Here is a 16,551-nt window from a genome sequence, read left to right as displayed (position 1 = left end):
GACTATAAATTAAGCACATTGTACTTTTCATGCATTGTGGTTGTCCTCATAAATACTATAGGCAGTTGCTGGTAGTCTCACTTGGTTACCTTTCCCATTACTGTTTTATCGTCATCGTAGTAGGAGTGGGGAATTCATTGTTTTAATGACAAGGAGGAAGTGGTAACAAGGGGCTTGTTTAATGAGGAGCCCACCCCTAGGTCAGCATGTCTGGGGCTGTGGATCAGATTCTGGGCCTTCCCCAACCCAAGGTATTCTCAACGCTCTGTGGGGCCTTTGTGAAGGGCATATGCAGGGCCTTCATGCTACTTTTGTCTTAATTGCAAGTAATCAGGAATCAAATATTTGCCGACAGTCAATTTCCATGTCAGGGAGAACATGAGTGTTCTTGACAACTTCAATAGCCACAGGTTGGCACCAGTGTTTCCTTAACACTGACCCTCAGAGTGCAGCCTGCAGGGAAGGCCATGGGAGCCTCCCCAGCAAGCTAAGCAAACGTGGGCGCCTGCTGCCCTGTGTGATGCTGGGCCTCAGAGGTGCTCACTACCATCTGGACACACTGCTTTCAAAGGAGGGGTCGGGGAAAGTAGCTTCTTCCCCAGCCCCCCATGAACTGGCTTTGGTTTGCCTGCCTGGGCTGGAGGAGGTGGTCTCTGAAGCCCCTTCCAGCTCTGCTTCTCCAGGATTCCAGTTCTCTTTACTCCAGAAAGCCCATCTCTACAGACATCCATCTTCCCCTCATACATCTACCCTTCCACTTCCCTCCTGCCTGCTTTGGAGAAGGCAAGGGAAAATGTACCCCCACTGGGCCAACGCATGTGAGGCTTCACCAGCCTCCCCATCTGACCCCTAGCCGGCTTCTTACCTGCACTGAATTAGCCTTCAGGAGATCAGTTCTGAACATTTCTGCATTTCCTAAAACCTGAGTATACTGGGGCCACACGAAGAGAAAGGCCCAGCACTTTTGGGGCCTCCTGAAGCCAGGGCAGGGCAGGCACTTTGGGGTAGGAGGCTTCAGAGAGGGACACTTGGACTTGGGCTGGTAGCAAGCACTTCATAGAGGAAATGCCTACAAGGGTGACTTGGAACTGGTTTAACCAGAGGGAGAGAGCAATGGGGGCCAGGGCACACACCCTAAAGCAGGCTCAGAGCCCAGGGTGCAGAGACTTTGCCTCTTGTTTCTTCAAAATGGGCAATTAGTGGGTTGCATCCTATCTGCATGGGAAGGTTATTAAAACAGTGATCTGATAGCAGTGCTCTGCGTCCTGGCCCTGTCTTGGGAGAGAAACAAAGCCTGATATTTTTGGAGCTGTTAGTTTGTTCTAGTAGCCGCCAGCACTTTCTAGGGTAACCCATTTTCCAATAACCCAGGAGAATCACGCTAATCAAACATGCTCTGTGGCAAAGCAGCCATAAATACCGTGAGTGGGGGGCCTCCAGCCCAGAGCCTCCCTGCCAGGCGCCTGCCTGCCTTCTGCCTCCTTCCCTCCCCACCACCGTCAACCTTGACAGGAAGGCGTGCAGAGGGGCTGCTGAATGCCACTGGGCCTTCATGGTGACATGCAGACAATTAGCAAAGTGGATAAAAGAGATTCCCGCCCGCTTAGGATCTGCACTTTTACACTGCTCAGAGATATTTGACCTTCTAGTTTATTATGATTCAAGAAAAAGTCAATACTTCTTAGCTTGCCAGGGTTGGAGGAATTTAAATGAATTATTGAATCAAGCAGTTAATCTGCCAATAACTGATTTTTTCCCTTTAAATCTATAATGATGAAAAGCAGACTTAACCAAAAACAAGAAAAGGGAGATCTTTCTTTCTTTCTTTCTTTCCTTTTCTTTCTTTTCTTCTTCTCTTTCTTTTCTTTCTTTTCTTTTCCTTCCTTCCTTCCCTCCCTCCTTCTTCTCTTCTCTTCTCTTCTCTTCTCTTCTCTTCTCTTCTCTTTTCTTTTCTTTCTTCTTTGCTTAGACATTTTAATCCTATGGGTAGGAGCTAGGGCTGAAAGTTTGCTCATGATTACTAGGACCATTCTGTCTTGCTGAGTATTTTGATGGAGATTTAATTAACAGTTAAAGCAAAGTCTTCTGAGGCCATAAAAGTCTGTATTCACATTTCAGTTGTCTTTTGGTGTCCCTGTGTAATTCCCAACTTTCCATCCGTACCTTCAGTGACATGTGCCGATTATCTCATTTCCAGACTCCCACAATGCAGTGTGATGTTGGTGATGGATGCCTGTTTTGCCTTTTACTTAAACGTGCCCTTTCCAGCTGCCCTGACCTCTTTGGTGTGTGAGCTCTGGGTGCTGCTGCCTGAGTTCACTGTGGGTGTTGTAGGGTGCAGGGGACACTCAAGCAATGTGGCAGCTGCCATTTCCAGGGGCTCAGCCTTCTTGCCCATAACTGCAACATTGTGCTAGAAAGGACTGGGCGGTGGGGAAAGGCTGCTGGTGTCTCCCCTGATGACGTGTGTCTTGGAGAACCACATTCTCCCCCAAGGAAATGGCCAGTCACTGGTCTCCCTACCTCAGCTATCCCCACCCCTTTCCTGAACACTTGGAGCATGACTTTCTTCTTATGCCATGCTTCCTCCCTGCAATGGCTCCCCAGTGCCTACAATAGAGTACCTAAATTTCTCTGCTTGGCTCTCCAAGTCTCCCAGAAATCACACCTTGCCCCCCAACCCCACCGCTGTACAAAACTCCTACTCACATTTAGTCTTCTGAGACCTGCAAATGCCACCCACAGGGCAGCTGGGGGAGTCTTGGCTCAATCCTGCTGTGTTTCTGGGAAAACTCTTCTCTCCTTTGCAGGGCCCACTGGCACATCACCCCCTCCATCATCTCTACCACTCCCAGTTACTTCTCCCAAACTTAGCTCCCTGGCTCCCATGCCCTTTGCCTGATCTGCATACTTGTCACCACCTTACAGAATGACAAAGTCAGAAAGAGGAAAAGGCATGGCTTGTTCATCTTTGAGACCCCTAAGGTGCCTAGTACACAGCCTGGTCCAAAGTCATGATATAGTAAAGGAAAAGAAGGAAGGAAGGAAAAGGTGTTGCAGGCAGGGGGTGGGTGGGGGGATGGCTTTTTAAAGAGTCATTGATTTTAATAGGTCTCTAGTCCGGGAGGCTGACTGTGAGCCTGGGAGCAGTGGTAGCAGGCTTTGTCCTTCGGTGTAAGGTGCTTCTTTGTGAGCACAGAATGGCTGAGTGTTTTCATTTTTCAACTGGAAGCAGGAAAAGTAAGTCTAAGAAAGAACCAAGAGTTGATCAAAAGCCCCCAGCTGGGTCCTAGGATGGGCAGGTGTTGTGTTTCAGATGTTGAGAGGGAGTCAGCCATGAAACCTGAGCTCTGCAAGGCAGGACACCCTTCTTGGCACCAATGGCCACCTCATGGAGGGACAGGGACTCCCTAGGAGACCCCAAGTCCCCAGGCCCCACCTTGAGTAGCTTGGCTTCACAGGCAAATGGAGTCTGTGCTTGTGAGCTACAAAAGAGGCCCTTGACCCCAGACCCCCTGAGTGTTTGTAGCTGACCCTCTGTGTTTGTGTGTCCGGCAGGGCTTTCCAGCCACAGTGAGCTACTAGCCTCCTGCGGGAAGAAGTTCTGCAGCCGAGGGAGCCGGTGCGTGCTCAGCAGGAAGACAGGGGAGCCTGAATGCCAGTGCCTGGAGGCATGCAGGCCCAGCTACATGCCTGTGTGCGGCTCTGATGGGAGGTTTTATGAAAACCACTGTAAGCTCCACCGTGCCGCTTGCCTCCTGGGAAAGAAGATCACTGTCATCCACAGCAAGGACTGTTTCCTCAAAGGTAGGAACAGGGCCCTTGCCCTGTGGTTTTGAGTTTTGTGATGGATCTTCTAATGCCTTTTTGACAAGTGACCTGGGTGCTGAGTCTACAAGTTACATATCTGTAGGAAATAAAGACAAAGACTGGTGTGTAACAAAATGGCAGCAGTGGCATTTTGGTGATGCATACTCTACCTGTGTGCCACCTCCAGAGACCCCTGCCCTTAGAGGAAGCTTCTTGGGGAGCAGAATCCAGGCAGGTCAAATTAAACCCTGGCTGGTACAGGTTCACTAGTAACGAGACAACAGGGCACTACCCAGTTCTCCATACAGGATGGGCCTTTGCAAGGTTGTGACAAGGACCATGTTTACCCTTCTGCACAGAGTCCCATGAATCAGGAGGCTGTGCTGTGCATAGAATGTGGTCAGGCAGACACCAGCACAATGGCTCCCAGCATGGCAAGAACACAAAATCTGGCCTGTAGTAGTTGTCATTGGGAAGGCATCCCATGTCTTACCTGTCCAAAATACCTCTGAGCAAGACAAGGAAGCCTCTGGGTGGACATCAGAATATGTCCATGGAGCTGGGGCCAAAGGATTCATGCTTTGGGCTGAGATTGAGTCAGAAGAGAAGGCAAGTACCAGCTCCCACTAGACGGTAAGAGCCATCAGGGCAGCGGCTATGGCTGTTTTATGCGCTTATGTATTTGCAGCACCTAGCACAGTGCCTTGCGCCAAGAAAATGCTCAATGGCTCCCAGATGCTTGAAGATACAAGAGTCAGAATGCACATCCTGTGTTGATTGATGTGGCCCTGGTAAATAGTACATGCCATGGCCTGTAGAAGTATTTATTGTGTACAAATATTTGTGTACAAAATGGGTATACATGAATTAGGAAATGTGTAGAAGACAGAAGCAGCTTGCAGGCAGATGGAAACAGGCCCACACAGCCTGAGCTAGGAGAGCCCACCTGGAGTTGCATGAGGTCAGGAAAGTGCTTTAGGTTGTGCAGGGAGGAGAGAAGGATGCTTGGTCTAGAGACTTGCCAAGTGCCTGCAACACTGGGAGACAAAGGCTTGAGAGCAGTTCAGGCTGTAGAGGCCTGGGCACCAAGTGGGAAGGGGCAGAGCTCCTGCCTCACCCTCACAGACCCCCGCTGAGGATGGTGTGATGCATGACACGTGTGTGTGGAGGCGGATTCACGGCTGAGGTGGTGGAGCAAAGGTGTGTTTGCCTCTGTTACATCTACCTGTGTCACCTGCACCCACCTAATGGGCCACTCCACTTAGCAGTCGTGGCAGCATGGAGTGCTAGGCTGGGCAGGGCTTGGGAAAGGTGCCTTTACCTGGTGATGACAATAGTCTTGGACACTTTCACGGCTGTGCTTATAATCCTAATACCGAGGTGCTTCAGAGATAATGAGACACATTATGGAAATGAGGCCAAAATGAGCCTAGGAAAAACGTCCCCAGTCTGGAAGCGCTGCCCGGCCACGTGCTACCAATTCCTCTGCAACTGTGCACACTAAAACACTTGACCAGTTGCTCCAGCTTTATTGGCCATGTTGAGTTTTATAGACTGATGTTCCATTCTCTGGTTTCCAATATCCTCTAAATTGCATCTTCCTAAAGGTTTCTATTTCTGCATCAGAGTGTGCACAGCCTCCCTCACCATCGGTTATTCAAACAACATTTCTCATTTCATGGGAGGGAAAAACCAGCCACCACAAAACCCACCGAGGTGAGGAGGGATGGGAACAAGCTGGCGTGGAGTTGGGGGGGGGGGGCAGGCAGCCTTGAGCAGATCAGGGCTCAGTTCTGCTTCATGTTGATTGAATTTATCCACTGAATCCTTCTGACTCATTGAGGTTTTCACAGATTGTGAGTTGCCCCCCACTTGGTATAGCAGAACTCCTCTCTTAAGGACCCCTTTTTGGTGGAGAGTGGTGCCTGTGAGCTCCCAGAAAGACCAAGGGTGGCATCCCAGCTCTGGTACTGAGAGGTGACAACATGCTAGCAGCCCTCACTCTGGGCACCTCCTCCACCTCAGCGTCCACTCTGGCAGCACTTGAGGAGCCTTTCAGCCCACCACGGCACTGTGGGAGCCCCTCTCTGGGCCGGCGGAGGCCAGAGCCGACTCCCTCTGCTTGCAGGTAGGTGTGGAGGGAGAGGCGCAGGCGGGAACCCAGGCTGCGCGCCGTGCTCGCGGGCGGGCCAGAGTGAGTTCCAGGTGAGCGTGGGCTCGGCGGGCCCCGCACTCGGAGCGGGGAGCCAATGCCACCAGCCCCAGGCAGTGAGGAGCTTAGCACCTGGGCCAGCAGCTGCAGAGGGTGCGGCAGGGTCTCCCAACTGTGCCAGCCTGCTGGCGCTGTGCTCGAATTCTCACCGGGCCTTAGCTGCCGCCCTGCAGGGCAGGGCTTGGGACCTGCAGCCCGCCTTGCCGGAGCCTCCCCCACGCCATGGGCTCCTGCGCCCCCGAGCCTCCCCAAGCAGCGCTGCCCCTTGTGCCGCAGTGCCCTGTCCCATCCACCGCCCAAGGGCTGAGGAGTGAGGGCACAGGGCAGGGGACTGGCAGGCAGCTCAGCCTGCAGCCCCTGTGCAGGATCCACTGGGTGAAGCCAGCTGGGCTCCTGAGTCTAGTGGGGACTTGGAGAACTTTTCTCTCTACATAAGGGATTGTAAATACACCAATCAGCACCCTGTGTCTAGCTCAACGTTTGTAAATAAACCAATCAGTACTCTGTATCTAGCTAACATAGCGGGGACTTGGAGAAACTTTATGTCTAGCTAAGAGATTGTAAATACGCCAATCAGCACCCTGTGTGTAGCTCAAGGTTTGTAAATACACCAATCAGTACTCCGTATCTAGCTAACCTAGTGGGGACTTGGAGAACTTTTCTGTTTAGCACTCTGTGTCTAGCTAAAGGATTGTAAACGCACCAATCAGCACTCTGTGTCTAGCTCAGGGATTGTAAATGCACCAATCAGCACCCTGTCAAAACGGTCCAATCAGTTCTCTGTAAAATAGACCAATCAGCTCTCTATAAAATGGACCAATCAGCAGGATGTGGGTGGGGTCATATAAGGGAATAAAAGCAGGCTGCCGCAGCCAGACAATAGCAGTTGACTGGGTTGCCTTGCAGGGTGTGGTAGGTTTGTTCTTTCCTCTTTACAATAAATATTGCTGTTGTTCACTCTTTGGGACCATGATACATTTAAGAGCTGTGATACTCACCACGGAAGTCTGCAGCTTCACTGCTGAAGCCAGCGAGGCCACAAAGCCACTGGGAAGAACAAACCACTCCAGATGCCCCGCCTTTAGAAGCTGTAATAGTCACGGTGGAGGTCTGCAGCTTCACTCCTGAAGTCAGCGAGACTACGAACTCACCAGAAGGAAGAAACTGCGGGCACATCTGAACATCTGAAGGAACAAACTCCAGATGCACCATCTTTAAGAGCTATAACACCACGAGGGTCTGCGGCTTCGTTCCTGAGGTCAGCGAGACCAAGAACCCATCAGTTCCAGACACAGTACTTCCCAGCTGTGTGGCCTTGGATGCATCACTCTGCTTCTCTGGGCTTTTTCCTCGGGTGTAAAATGGGACTAACAGCTGTACCCACCTGCTGCAGCCCTGGAGAGAGGTAAAAGAGGGGCTGCACAAACACCGCTTAGCACACGCCGTGATGCATTGCATGGATCTAGTGTTCATGAGACCTGCCGTCATTATTTATTTTAATTCAACATGGCCACACGCTGAGAGTAGACAGATGCACAAATTCTGAAGAACGCAGAGACAGGAACAAGGGCTCTGCCTGGGAGGTGTGGGGAGAGATTTCTGGGCCCCGATTGTTTAAAGGTACGTGAAGAGTGGGTGAGGAAAACATGAGTGTCAGGCAGACACACATTGCTCGGGCCTGTCCCAGCAGTGTCCACCTAGAGCTGGGGTTATCTTTCTGCAGGTGGCCTCTTGGGTCTGGATTCCACTGAAAGCCTTCAGTGCCTCACCCTCAGGGTCAGCTGTAGTCCTGATGGGAGGGCAGGAGAGCTGGGCTGCTTCTCCTCCTTGGTCATTTCCATAGGGAGTGCCCAACAAACAGGAAAGACCTGGGCGCTCATTCGCAGGAGCCTGATGAAGGGAAAGCAGGCCAGCCCCGAGGTGAGTTCCGTGATGTGAGCACTTCACTTTGACCGGAACCATGGCTCCAGCGGGGAATAGAAGGAAACAGATGGGAGCTTTTGTGGGGACGGGGGGTCCTGGAACAAAGGAGAATATAAACAAGTTCTTACAGTCCCCACCCTACAATGGCAGAATATTTAACAACAGCTTGAGGTCCATGGATGACAGTTTGTCATTTGTCCTAAATTTCCAGGGAGTTATTAATACAGGAAACAACAACAACAAAAAAACCTTGTTTTTCATGCAAGCAAAAATTCTAAAATCATCCATCTTTCATTCTCTATTTCTATCAGACTTTACAAGAAGAAGTTGTGACTTCATTCTCTGGGACTTTATCTGCCCCCAGAAGTCAATATTAGGACAATTCCTTGTGCAGCTGGAATGTGTGGAGCAAGAGAAGAGAGGTGATGGGCTGTGCTGGGCTAAGTCACTGCAGTTCGGAGCTCCCTGTCTGTGGCCAGAGCTCCTGATTTCCTGCTGGGGAAGGGGTTCTCCTGAGGAGTGGTGGGGGACACATAGCCTTCATCACCCAGCAAGGGATAAGAGGCAGCATTGTAAATCCCATTTATAAGAAAACTTCTGGTATCACATTCCAGTTGCTATGGCAATGGGATTCCTTGTGAATGTAAAATGAAATATATCATTTAGGGATCATTAGCATGTACAGGAAATCAACCAGACTCAAAAGGATTGCTGCAGCTAGAGTTTACAGCTTTGATCCCAGATCTCTTGAGTCACAAGCAGGATCTCACTGAAAGTGAGGGGCAAAAGGGGGTGTGGGAAAGATGTATCTCTTCTTGTGGCAAAATTAGAGTCACATTTTTCCTCAACACCAAATCCTACCAAGAGAATGCCAAGATATTGGATGGATTTCACTGTTTAACTTCTTATAGAGTTTGTGTTTTCAAAGTTACCTTGTGACATCGCATTCCTATTTGTGTATTAGTTGGCACTTTTAAACTCATTTTTCTTGGTTTTGAATTCACGCTTTATCTCCTACGCTGTTCAAGAAGATGAGCTTCCCTTTCAGCAATCACTCACCAAGCCAGGGCTGTATTATACCAGATGACACAATGTCATAGTTGGGCAGTTTTCCAAACAAACCATGAAATTATGGAAGATAGGGGACTGTTGGAGGTTCTGTTTTAAGGGGGCCCTTCAGCTTCCTCAGCCTGATGGTGGTTGCAGGTAGTTTTGGTGCTTCAGAGGAGAGTTCACAAGCTGATGAAAGACAGGAAGTCATTTCCATGTTTGGAAACAAGTTAAGCATACTACAGGCTCACTAAGAAATCTCTTTTTCTTTCTTGTTACTAAACAGGTATAAAAACTCAGTATTTTGTTGGAAGTTAGCAGAGCAAATAGAGCTTGCTGCCTAAGAGGCTTTTATTTTTCTTCTTCTTATTTTGTTGCTGTTGTTACTTTGAGTCTTGTTACTTTAAGAATTGAAGTTGGGCCCCACACCCCAGGGGCATTTCTATACTTCCACAAGTCTTTCCTGTCCTGCCAGGGAAAGCTGCTCACATCCCCAGCTTTGTCAGCCCAGTCCAGCTCTCAGCAGGAGACTCACTTCCTGGGATGTGTGCAATCCTGCTGCAGGGCTGTGATGCTGTAAGGCATTGATAGGGGATTTGGTGTAACTCTGCTGGAGCAGTCCCTACAGCAAGAGGTGCTGGGGCCTGAGGAAGCATCAGGGAGCCCCAGGCTGATGGGACAATGTGGCACGTGCTCGACGGTGCTGCTTTGGACAAGGCACGTGAGCTTTCTGTGCCTCATTTTTCTCATCTGTAAAATGGGAGTAATAACAGCACTTACCTCGTAGAGTGTTGTATGACAGGAGCAGCACCTGGCGTGCAGTGAGCTTTCTTCTCTAAGCAGTATCAACAGCACAACGGATGATGGTGATGCCGTTGTAACACCACGGCTTGTTTAAGGAGCAGATGCAACAGGCTATAAGACACTTGCCCGTTTATGTGACAACTCTGTAATGAGCAAGGAGGTCGGGGTGGTGGGTCCTCCTGTGAATGAGGGGAGAGAAGAACATTGGCCCTTCATGTTTATTTAATGAATGCCTAGAATTTGACCTCCAGTTGGTCAAATTTAATGATCACTTTCTCCAACTGTCTTGCTTTTTGAAAAGACATGTAAGGAGCCACTGAAGTTCATGTAGCAGGTTAGTAGAAAAGCAAGGGGAGAATCAGGTGTCTCTGATCCCCAGTCCGGACAAAGCCCCTAGAATGTACCTCCGGGCTCTCAGGAAATGCCAGTGGAGCCTGGGGTAAAAATTCATCCAACTCAGGATGAGAATGTTTAGAGAAGGTGCTGGAGGAGAAGAGACCTTGAAGGTGGATCTCGAAGGGCAAGGGAGGGTTTGCTAGGTTGAGAGGATGGAGAAGGCTTTCGAGGGGTACCAGCATGAGGTACCTCCAGTCTCAGGCAAGAGCAAGTGATTATGGGATCCTGGGTGTGGGGGAGAGTATAGTTGGGGATAAAGGCAGACAAGTGGATCACAGCAAGCAGGGGAAAGGCCTTGTGTGCCAAACAGGGTAGTCTGAACTCAAGCTGACCGGGTGTCAGGTAAGCTACTGCAACATTCTCATTTCCCAAAGAGGGACCCTGAAGCCCAGAGAGAGCTAATACCTGTCCCAAGTCACACAGGCAGAGCCGAGCCAGGGCCCAGGCTTTGCTGCTGCAACAGGCCCTTCAAAGGCACCAACAGCTTTGGGGCTGTTTTTAGTTAGGTCTCAGCAAGACACGTTCCCAACAGATGCAATTGCTTTATGCTTCTCCCCCAGGAGACCTCGTGGTGCAGGAAGGCAGGCTCAGGAGCCATGGGCAGTGGAAAGGGCCTTGCATGCCACTGCTGGGCAGGGCTTCCCTGCTCTACAGGTCATTAAGAAGCCAGCTACAGCTTCTCCAGAGAAAACTGGCTCAATCATCCCAAACTCACAGGGCCTCTGGACAACAGGAAACCAGACCCCTGTCTCCTTTCTAAGGAAAGAGTAGGAAACCCACAGATACCCAGAAGGCTGCCAGGAGAACCTGGGGTCAAAAGCAGGCAGAGCCTCTGGGGACAAGCCCACCTTCAGCCTGGTGTGGCTCTGGAAGCTGGACTCCACTTTCTCTCCAGACTCCCTTTCCTGTTCTTCCAGTTGCCCTTCCACTCTGGGCCTACCCACATTTCTGTCCAGTGGCCACTGTTGTTCTTTCGGTCTTTGTAAAAGGATCTTTCTGTACCCAGCCCTGTTCCTGGCCTTCACTTTAAGCTCCACAGAAGAGGTTTGGCTATTTTCTGCCAAGACACTCAGCTTCACAGACATCTGTTGAATGCCCACTGGGTGCTAAGGCTGTACCAGGACCTGAGAATACCAGTAGGATCAGAACACCAGGCCTGACCTCAAGGAATTTACAGCCAAAAGAAATGCCACACATCTCCACTCTCTGGGTTATCCTTTGGGGGCTGCTTTAGCCAGAGATGCCTCCAAGACCTTAAGCACAAATGGGAATCTTTACGGACTGTCTCTCATGTTGGATACCCCCTCCTCACTCCACAGATTCTGTCAGCGTCTGTGAAAACAACTAGGATTTGACTGAACTGAAAATTCACTCATAGCCCCGTAGTCCAGCATCCCTGGGAGCTCAGTTGTCCCGTTTACAGTATCTGCTTCCAGGATCAAGAAAAGTGACTTAAAACAAACATGTGTGTTCTTTGGATATTTCCTCTAGGTTTTATGCAAGGAAATGTCTTGGTGTGAGCACTTCGCAAATGTGCAAGAATATTATCAGTTCAGCATGTGTGGTGTGCTTTATAGAACTGCTGCACTTTGAATGAATTAATTACATTCTGGTAATTAAAAATTGCTAAGAAGTTATTGAGCTGAGAAAGTCTCGCGGTGCATTGATTTCTCTTATGGAAACAAGCTATAGCCTCCGAGTCCCCCACATTGTTTCTGGCTGTTTTCTGGCACCCCGTCCTTCTTTCTCCAACCCCTCCTTTGCTGTGCACTCTTCATTCCCATTGGTTGCTGGCGGACTCATCTCTCTCATCCTAAAGCCCAAAGGCGCAGGATTTTGTCCCAGCATCCTCCTAGGTAGCCTTTCATCTCTTCCCTCTCAGGCCGCAGAGCATTTTCTGCACTGGCTGTCTCCACTTCTGCAGCTTCCCTGTATTCTGCTGTCTAGGGTCTGCACCTAGCTCCTGTCCTGTTACCCCTGCCACTGAGTTTGCTAAGATCACCTTACCCTTCTAAATGCCAAGAAGGCACTTTCCAGGCCTGGTTTTGCTGCATCCCTCCTGCAGTGAGCTCTGTCATCCTCCCTGCAAACCTGTTCCACTGTCTTCTGGGGACCAGCCACCATCCTTCTGACTCTCCATAGGCCCCTCCTTCTATACCAGTTGCTTCCAGGAGGGTCCCCTGGGGCCCTCTTCTCACAGTTCCAGCTATGCCTCAAAGACCCAGACTGTCCCATGAGAAAAGACCCAACCATATCTTCTTGCCTGACCTCTCCTCACGTTTCAGTCTACCTCTCATTCCACCTGGGATGGTCCATCCCACCATCATCTCCTAGCTGGATGACCTATATGGCCTCCTAGCTATTCTCTGAGCCCCAGCTCAGATGCTTCTTCAAATCCACTTTCCATATGGCATTTAGAATAAGTTTTCCAAGATGGAAGTTTGACCATGGTGCTGTCCTGCTCGAACCCTTCTGTCCAATTGTTCAGCAACATTCATGTACTATGAGTCAGATACTATTCGGTGATGTGGGGACACAGCAGGGAAAAAAACAGCCCTGTCCGCATGATAGGTACAGTCTTGTGGGAGAAACAGACAGTAAACAAGAGATGAAGTCTATGTGATGGTGACAAGTGCCATGGAGTAGAATAAAGCCAGGAGGGCAGTTAGCCAGAGCCTCTGATATGAGAAGTGACATTTGGGCAAAGGCCTGCAAGAGGCTGGGGGGTTAGGTAGTGAGGTATTTGAATATCTGGGGGAAGAGTATCCCAGGCAGTGGCAATACAAAGTTTGCAAAGATCCTAAGGTGGGAGCTTGTCTAGCAGGTTTGGGGACTCACAAGGGGCCAGAGTTGCTGGACCAGGGTGAGGTAGCAAAGAGAAACTAAGGAAGTCGGAGGGCTGATGTGGTTGATCTCCACACAGGACCCTGTTGGCCATTGGAAGCCCAAGCTCTTTGCCACTAGGCTATATTACTCATTACTTCTCATTACTCCATGAGGCCCACCCAGAAGTGGCCTTGACAAGGGGAGGCAGTGACTTCACCACAGGAGGCTGTTTGAGGAAGGGCCTGTGTGGACAGGAGGGGTGCCGGGGGCTCAGGTGCTCAGATCCATGTGAGTGGACCCTATGCCCAACACTCGAGAGGTTTCAGATGATCACCACGAGTCAGATGTTTAATTACTGGAGCAAGAAGTTCATTTGGTGCTCCTTTAAGGTTCTCCCCTATTGTGCCTTCAATTAAGATCAAGGCCCCCGTGTAGCAGCTGCTAAATGACACCATGTATTGAATCTCTGTGCTCAAGCAGTTTATCTAATTATCTGTGTGATAGACTCAGCAGCTGTCAGACCAGCCACAACTCAAATACGTGGACTCTGTGCGCCTGCCTCAAAGTGTTTTATGCTCACTAGCAAGCTCGAGGATAGAACTTTCGTGCTCTTTCAGGTTCCTCTGCTGCCTGGTGATATAAGGCATTGAAGGGACCAGTGGCTGGGAGGACAGTGGGTACAAGAATTGAGCAGAGGCCTGGGGGCTGGACTCTTTCCTCCCTCGCCCCAGCCCTTGTGCCTGGCATGGGCACTCAGCCTCTCTGCCTGCTTTTCTGGACAGGGAAGCAATGACCCAGTTTGGGCCATCTTCTTTTCTCCAAAGAGAGGGAGGAGCACTTGCCACTGTATCAAATTAACTGAAAGAAATGAGGGGGGGGTCAAGAGGCAGTGAGCCGGGGGAGAGTAAATGATGGCTCATCTCCATCAGCAGAGAGTCTTCAGGAGTAAACACTTCCCAGCAGTGCAGGCTCATTGGAGGATGCATGAGGAACAAGGCCCCACCAAACAACTGAATGTAAGGTCTGTAGAGTTGAGTCCTCGGCCAGGAGAACTGAGGGACAGAACTACAGAAAGCTGGGGCCCAGCCTTGTACAGCATCCTGGGTCTCTGGGAGCCACCCATGCTTCCTGATTGTAGGTGAGCTTGTGCCCAGTCCTGCACCTGGGTGCCTTGTGAGGGCCGGATCCAGAACACATGTATTCTCCAGGCTACTGAGGGAAGACAGAGCTTCACAGTGACTACTGGGTTTGGACATCTCCTAGAGAGTTCTTCCCTCTGCTTTTCTTCTTCTTGTGCTCATTTCTGCTTTGATGCATTTTGATCACTTGTTAATGAAAGTAATCGGAGTGAAAACTACTTTCAAAAAGCTCCTCTAAATGAAAGTAGCAAAATCACTTTGCTTGCAGGTAATTAAAATAGCCAGATGCAGTGAACTCCATCCACTTACTATAAGCAGGGTGATCTGAGTTATGCATTTCTCTTTGTAGCTGGAAAGAAGGGCTCATCCAGGGACTTAGCAGCCATCTCTCTTTTCTTGTCTTCCTTAGGGAACTTGTGCTTTCTCTTCCACTGCTTGTGTTCAGTGCACCCCATGCCCCCTTCAGTTGGCTAAGGTGTGCCCAAAGGCCTAGTCTACAGTGGGCCAGCAAATGCCTCTTTGAGCTCTTGCCTCCCTCGCTCATTCTGCCTGGCTAGCTCTCTGACTCTTCCTCCAATACACCTGTACATCTCTGTCTCCTCCTGTCTTCTTCCACCCCATTTTTGTCTCTGTTTCTCAGATGCTGTGTGGCTCATCCAGTGATCCATATTTCCATCAAAACATAATAAATCCAAGGTATTTTTATAGGGATTTGCAGAGATCTTTGCTTGTATCCAGTCAGGTGGAGCTTGTACAGACCCAGGTCTGCGTGAGTCCTCGTTTCTGAGAGTTTAATCTTTTCCCCATTCAAGCTTGTCCGATGAGCTGGGGAACCCTAGATTAGAGCCATCAGAGGTTCTGAAGGGCAGAACCTTTCTGGATAGGTGGGTGATGGACAGGAAAGCAGGGGTGAGGAAGATGTCTTTTATAAAGCTGCAAAAGAAGAAATATCCTAGACCAAGGAGAAGGTTTCGGAAGGGGACACCAGGGTAGGGGCAGAGATGGGACCAGAAAGGGTCAGTGACACATCATCCTAATTCCGTAGACAGTGAGCTCGCTTGTTCTCCTTCCCACCCACATGCAAAACTCCAGATCTTCAAGGGTGTCTCTCAACTGTTTAGCCATAAATGCTGGTTACAGGGAAGTTAAGACCCCTCTCCAGGTGCAGCATGTCATGGCAGTGACCATAGATTTAGCTGTAATTCCAGTCTGGTCAATCTCACTGGGCAGTGGTGAGAGTAAACAGAGGTGAAGCCTGAACAGACCTGTCTGAACAAGAATGAAGGTGAAGCTGGCTTCTGCAACAGAGGAGGAGGAGAGCACACACTTAAGATGCAGCAAAAGAGCATGCTTTGGGGAAAAATTATTACAAGAAACAGGAGCACATTTTAGACAGCAACGTGTTCTTCCAATTCAAGAAAACATGAACTCTGAAATGAGATAAAAAATGGGATTGTAAATTGGCTGAGCCACAGTCAAAAATAAAATGGAAGCTGGGGGAGGTAAGGAAAGAATATAAAGAACCTGAAATACAATTGCAGAAGTTGCTTTTCTACTTCAAGCAGTAAAAGAAAAGATTAACAATACAGAAATCATAGTTGTTCCAATACAGAAAACAAACTTGAAAACCGCTGCCCAAATACATCGAAAATGAGAAGAAGATTTAAAAAATAATGTGGGAGAGGATGATAGATATGTAAGACAGAGATAAAAGATTTAAAATAACAGTGATTGGTTATCTTAAAGACCTCAGAGCAATTCAAATGGACACAATAAGCAAAGAGAGATCTGAAAAAAAAAGTGCCTTATGCTGAAAGATTTATCAAATAAGTCAAAATATAATTGCTAAAATTTTAGGTTTCGAAAAAAAAATTAAATTGATCTGAAGTGTCCAGGAAGAGAAAAACAAAGCAGACAAAATAAAACCACCTGGTGTTGCACTGGGGGCTCTCGAGTGGTTTTAGCTGGCCGGCTTGCCCAGGGGAAGCTTCTCCCCTTCAGTTACATTTGTGTGAAAGGTGAGTCTCAGATACTGTCTGATATAAAGGAAAAAAACATTATTGGTAGAGTTTTGAGGTGGTAAGACCATGATGCAAGAATTCTATACTTACCAAATGGTGATCCATGTGTGGAAACAATAAAAGTATTTTCTGCTAGGCAAGGGTTCAAATAATACACCACCCATGTACTCTTGGCTGGGGAAAAAAGTGAAAGATGAGCCGTTCACATTCTACAGAGAAATCAGAGAATCTGACAAAGAGGAACTCAAGGCTTAGGTGAGCACAGGGCCTCTTGAAATGAGAAGGTGTCTAAATAAGTTTTTCAACTATAGTTACCAAAAATTGCAAAGGGTAAATGATGAGGTTAAGTACACTTAATTTTCTTGACTGA

The 16,551-nt window shown here is 49.0% G+C and overlaps 1 protein-coding gene across 7 annotated transcripts in view; it reads left to right on the top strand.

Annotated features, from left to right (window-relative positions):
• FSTL4 (follistatin like 4) overlaps positions 1-16,551 on the top strand; it is a 417,315-nt gene that overhangs the window by 209,604 nt on the left and 191,160 nt on the right. For all 7 annotated transcript variants that reach the window (XM_078005171.1, XM_028849721.2, XM_078005173.1 and 4 more), the window contains one exon: positions 3,559-3,807. In XM_078005171.1, the coding sequence (XP_077861297.1) occupies positions 3,559-3,807 (249 nt within the window). The remainder of the gene's footprint in view (positions 1-3,558; positions 3,808-16,551) is intronic.

The sequence above is a fragment of the Macaca mulatta genome, chromosome 6 (assembly GCF_049350105.2).
Source record: "Macaca mulatta isolate MMU2019108-1 chromosome 6, T2T-MMU8v2.0, whole genome shotgun sequence".
NCBI classification, from domain to species: Eukaryota; Metazoa; Chordata; class Mammalia; order Primates; family Cercopithecidae; genus Macaca; species Macaca mulatta.
The sequence above is the reverse complement of the archived record's forward strand: the minus strand, read 5'-3'. Positions and strand labels throughout refer to the sequence as shown.